This window comes from Cyprinodon variegatus, unplaced genomic scaffold (genome assembly GCF_000732505.1).
Source record: "Cyprinodon variegatus isolate N-32 unplaced genomic scaffold, C_variegatus-1.0 Scaffold41, whole genome shotgun sequence".
Classification (NCBI taxonomy): Eukaryota; Metazoa; Chordata; class Actinopteri; order Cyprinodontiformes; family Cyprinodontidae; genus Cyprinodon; species Cyprinodon variegatus.
In genome coordinates, this window is record NW_015150494.1 from 1,288,947 (window position 1) to 1,294,635 (window position 5,689).

The 5,689-nt window shown below is 35.4% G+C and overlaps 1 protein-coding gene across 1 annotated transcript in view; it reads right to left on the bottom strand.

Annotated features, from left to right (window-relative positions):
• Nucleotides 1–2,449: 2,449 nt before the first annotated feature.
• Nucleotides 2,450–5,689, bottom strand: part of kctd9 (potassium channel tetramerization domain containing 9) — a 5,230-nt gene continuing 1,990 nt past the window's right edge. The window contains exons 6-8 of the mRNA XM_015370028.1: nt 5,498–5,603; nt 5,281–5,414; nt 2,450–3,291 (exon numbers count right to left, since the gene is read on the bottom strand). Of these exons, the coding sequence (XP_015225514.1) occupies nt 3,175–3,291; nt 5,281–5,414; nt 5,498–5,603 (357 nt within the window). The 3' untranslated portion in view covers nt 2,450–3,174. The remainder of the gene's footprint in view (nt 3,292–5,280; nt 5,415–5,497; nt 5,604–5,689) is intronic.

The following is a 5,689-nucleotide window of genomic DNA, read 5'->3' on the forward strand; positions in this document are numbered from 1 at the left end:
GTCAAAATTTTGGTGACGATCATTCGATTTCATCCTGGACACTACAGAAAATGGGCTAAAAGTGTTAAAAACCGGAATTCTCCTTTAAGTACAGTAACGAAGTATTTGTACTTTGTTACTTGACACCTTTGATAATTCATAATATCACAGGACAGATGGGAAGAAGAACATGTATGTGATCAGTGAAGAATGTAATTTGTTAAACTAAATCTGAAAAAGAGAAATTTGGAAAATAAAATAAAAGGTTTACAACTGGGTCACTCCCCTCTTACATTTTCAGATGGTAACCTTCTCTGAGAGATCTTCAAAGCTTCAGTTATTGTTTGTGAATTTAACTGCTGTTTTTTCATTAATGTTCACCAAACAGGTGACTTTCCAAGGCAGTTTTTTGCACTGAATTTTATTTATGGGGAATAAATGGGAATAACTAGAAATTATCACTAATGAGGTAATGTTTTTAAATTGTACATTATAGAGAATTATTCAGGATTTTATGCCACTTCTCAGCTTTGCTCTGTTGTGTGTTGATCTAATAAAGTCCAAAACTCACTCATGATGGCAACTGTAAGCTGACTAATGTAAACAGTTTCAATATTTTATTGTGATGCAGAACTCTAAAATATTATTTTATTTTTAAAAAGCATCAATATTCATGTTTACATTCTTAAATGGTATTCCCTAAGTATCTTAATTCCATAGGGAGTGGGTTGGACTGGATGATATATAGAGGTAAGAAAATAAAGGATGATGAGTTTAAATTGATTTTTATTTCAAAATAACGCAAAACTATCTGATGGTTTCCACACATTTCAGCCTGTTATTCTAAAAATGAATGGAACAGAACCCCCTAAAATAAATATTACTATATTTATTTATACATATGGAGTGAAATAGTTTTACTTTACTGATATTTATTTTATCTAATTGATCATTTTAATTGTATTTATGATTACATAACTGGACATGTAATTATGCCTTTTATAGTTAACAGGTGGATTTAATATTTGAATGATGTATTAGATACATATATTCTATGTCTACTTACGTTATGGTATTTTTTATTTACTTCATTATTATTTTTGGGGTTCATATATCTCAGGAATCACATCACAATGATAGTGAAAACCATCTTGTCACCCCAAATAAGTCCCAATAAAAATAATTTTCATGATTTATTATAGATGCGCTGTAATGACTAAAAACAACAAGACCCAGTCACAGAAATGCAACATTTCCCAAGTTTATAGCCGTTTATTTATAACAGTCTCATGGAATTACTTCCATGGTTGAGTGCAATAATAGGAGATGCCTTTATCCCACAAGACAGATGTCACCCATATTGCATTCAGTGAAATTTGGTAAAATAAATAAACCATAGCTCTCCATTGACCTGGCCTCTCAAGTATAAAAACACAACATGATTGCCTTCATTATTCAGTCTGAGAGGCTGGGTGCCTACGATCCGACTGACTGAATGCTGTAGTTTTGCATCGGAGCAGCTCTGAGCTGCAGCAACAAAGGTCTTCATACGCTAACGGATCCAACATCCTATGGAGGGAAATTTGCTCCATTATTGCTGTAAGCAAAGAACACGTGCTGTAAATGGAAAAAAAGAAAAAAAGGAAAATTTGGAAAAAAATGCAATCCTGAAATTAAACTTTTAAGGTTTTAGAGTAATTTTGTTCTTTTCTCAGATCTTTTTCCCCCCCACATATTTTTCAAATATTTTTAATATTTTCAGATTTTTGTTTTTTAAATGTCTCATTTTCAGATTGAGTTTTATGAATTTCATTTTTTTTTTCTTAAATTGAGCTTTACTGATCACATTCTCTGCTATAGTGGTGGTCTTTGCTATGGAGTGAGGAGTGAAGACTCATTTCTATTGGTCGGTGTGGATGTTATCAACATCTTTATTGGTCAATGTGCGTGTCAGGAGTGAGCATTTGTATTGGGTTTAATGTGGAGAAAATGTGACGAGAATGCAAAGATGCAGTTCTTAAAACTCAATCTGAAAAACAGAAATTTAAAAAAGAAAATTTGAAGATAGAAAATTTGTAAAAAAAAAAAAAAAAAGTCAACAAAAATGAAATGTAAATTATGTGAGGATGTGATTTGTGAAACTCGATTTGAAAAGAATGTAATTCGTAAAATTAAATCTGCAAACACATTTAAAAAAAAAAATTTTTTTTAAATTTGCAAACAAAACGTTTTTCAAAGTTTGATTTCTGGATTGAACCCCAAATTTGAAATTACAAAACATGTTTTTTGCTTATGCTACAATGATGGAACAATATTCCCTCCATACCTACCAGGAAGCAAAGGGGGAAGAGATTTTGAAACGGAGTACGAAATCGAGCGACACTCAAAGCTTTGGAAGCACTGGATTTGTTTTACATTAACATCACTGTACATAAGAAAAAGCACCAAGACATTTTGGTAACATTAAAATGGACGTGTGCAAACAGGTTCGAAGCCTGATCAGATGATGGGAGCACGTGGAGCACGGTTCCAAACACACGTTAACGATTCAACAAGCCATGCAACATTAACATGCATAAGACGGTGGATCGCTTAAACCATAGAGGAGGTAGATTCACAGAGCACTAAACAAACAGAAGCAACGAGGAAACCTTACAGCTCTACATCGCACATTGCATAATCAAGCTGTAGCATAGTTTTGTGGAGCACTTTAAGCAGCTGTAGCCTTTCAGCCTGTGCTGCGGTGCTGTATGGCTTTGGCTTGCATTGCTTGTTAAATCCAGGAATGCTCAGTTCCACCCTTAAGCAGAAGTCCTTTATATACGGACAGAGTATAGTAGAGTAACCCCTTCACATGTAATCTGATTTGAACTATCAACATGTCAAGTAAAATAAAATAAATACAAAATTACATGACACATTTAACAAGCAGAATCACTGGACTACATCCAGACGCCACACGGATGAGGAAGATTACTTTAGTTTTGGTGATAAATGCAGCTGGATGTGTATAAAAACATACACTGTCGACCCTGGAAATGTTCTAGTGCAAGATAATTAAAGCTGAAATAATATTGTCGGAATGCCAGGGGCCGCACGCGCCGTCGCCTTTAAGGAGGGGAACGGTAACCGTGGATACGGTGAGGAGGAACGCTCTGAGTGACACGCTGAAGATCATGAGAGAGGAGAGCCGAGTTATCTGACACTCTGAGACATGTGCAGCGGGGTCAGCATCTCTTCGAAAATGGCGCCCTTCACGTTGGAGCCCCTCAGGTTGGCTTCTTGTAAATCGCAGCCGGACAGGTCGCAGTTCTGCATGAAGAGAGCAAAACGCAAGCAGAGGAGAGACATTAAAAAATATATTACAAATCAACATGCGTAAAATATTTAGCTAATTAAGACGAGCTCACTCCATTGAAACATTAACACATGAATAAAATCAGACAAAAAATCAGGACCAATGCCAATAATCTGCCAATACTGGCAGATTATTCCACTTATTTAGAGTAGAAATGGAGTTTAATCTCTAACAGAATCTGCTCTTGCTAAGTTTATTAATCTTAAAATAAGATCAAAGACTTTTTAGCAAGGTAAAATATTGTTGTGTTGCAGCCATTTATTCACTGGAGAATCTTTAATCACATGCATGATACAAGAACAAAATAAAGCCAATATATTCGGATACCGGCAGGCTGATTTATCAGTTCATCTTTAATAAAACGGACCTTTTTTGTCGCCTATTTCTTTCAACCGAGAGTTTAAAAAAAATAGACTACTATTAAAATAAAGTAAACATCTTTTCAGAGCAGGAATATAACGGATTCCACAGCAAAACATGATAATTTCAATCCATGCTACTGGAAAAACCTTTCAAGTTAAAATCATTGGCTTCTTTTTCTAGCTGAGGGAGGAGCAGCAACAAGCTGGCTTTCTGAATTCCACTCTTCATACAAAGATTATTAATTTTAGATCAACTTTTCTATACACGTTGCTTTAATATTAAAGCATTAGCCCAAATCAAAAACTGGTTAAATGAATGTTAACTTATAAAAACATCCAAGGTGATGTGTTTTAGGTCCATGTTGGGGTCTCTCCACATGTGATGCTATCAATGTGATGCTTTCTTTACTGAGTCTTCTGGGGGATTTTTCTAAGCTCATAATATGACATAATATGAATTATGACTGTAGAAGAACTGTTGGTGTTTCTGTTGGTGTTTTCCACCGATTAAGTAGTGATGATAAAGCTGCGGGATCTATTTTTCGTTTAGATTGGTCTAAAGCTTTTGACACAGCTAATCATAAAAATTTTTTTATTAATAATTTTTTTAATAAATTTGGACATCTGGGGTTTTGGGTTCCCCAGCGCTTGCCTTGGTGCTCTGGGGGGGCGGGCCTTTGGCTCTTCACAACCACTATTAACCATTTTTTTCTTTGGATAAACTTTACATGCACAAGTGGACTCTCACAAACTACGGAAGATGATTAGGGCCACCTGAAAAAAAATAATTTTACTGCTTTTTAAATTTTATTTCAGCTTAGTATGGGAAAAAGTCAGAATTCTGACTTTTTTCTCAGAAATCTGACTGGATTCTGACAGTAAAAAAAAGTCAGAATTTTTAGATTAAAGTCAGAATTCTCAGATTAAAGTCAGAATTCGGAGATTAAAGTCAGAATTCGGAGATTAAAGTCAGAATTTTGAGATTAAAGTCAGAAATCTGACTGGATTCTGACAGTAAAAAAAGTCAGAATTTTTAGATTAAAGTCAGAATTCTCAGATTAGAGTCAGAATTCTGACTTTTTTCTCAGAAATCTGACTGGATTCTGACAGTAAAAAAGTCAGATTTCTGAGAAAAAAGTCAGAATTTTGAGATTAAAGTCAGAATTTTGAGATTACAGTCAGAATTTTGAGATTACAGTCAGAATTTTGAGATTACAGTCAGAAATCTGACTGGATTCTGACAGTAAAAAAAGTCAGAATTTTTAGATTAAAGTCAGAATTCTGAGATTAAAGTCAGAATTCGGAGACTAAAGTCAGAATTCGGAGATTAAAGTCAGAATCCTGAGAAGAAAGTCAGAATTCTGACTTTTTTCTCAGAAATCTGACTGGACTCTGACAGTAAAAAAAGTCAGAATTTTGAGATTAAAGTCAGAATTCTGACTTTTTCCACCATACTAAAACTGAGATTCATTCTATTCAAACCTGTGTTTATTTCTAACCTTTAAGAACGGTTGCTTGCCCTGTGACACAGCCTCAGTGGCTTCCTGTAATGCTAATCATCCTCTGATAGCTTTTTCTCACCTCCAGATCTGTCCCCGCTAAAGTGGCCCCCCGCAGGTTGCAGTTCTTCAGCTTAGCGTTTTTCAGAGTGGCCACACGCAGGTTGATGCCCGTCATCTGGCTTCCTTCCATGTCAACTCCTTTCAGGTTTGCACCTGATCACGGAAGCAAAGAGATTAGAAGGAGTAGCATGTGGATGAAATCTTTTCTTTTAATTAATATCTGCAAAAGAAGTTGCCTTCGAGGTTGGCCTTCAGTCCGGATGGATCCTCAAAGTTGCATCCTTTTAGAGAGGCTCCCTCAGCGTTGCAGCAGAGCATCTTGACTCCTTGTAAATTAGCACCCTTCAAAGGAACAAAACAAAATAAAAATAAAAAACATCATCTCTTTGGTACGGAAGAGAATCGGGGCCACTGGAAAGAAAAAAAAG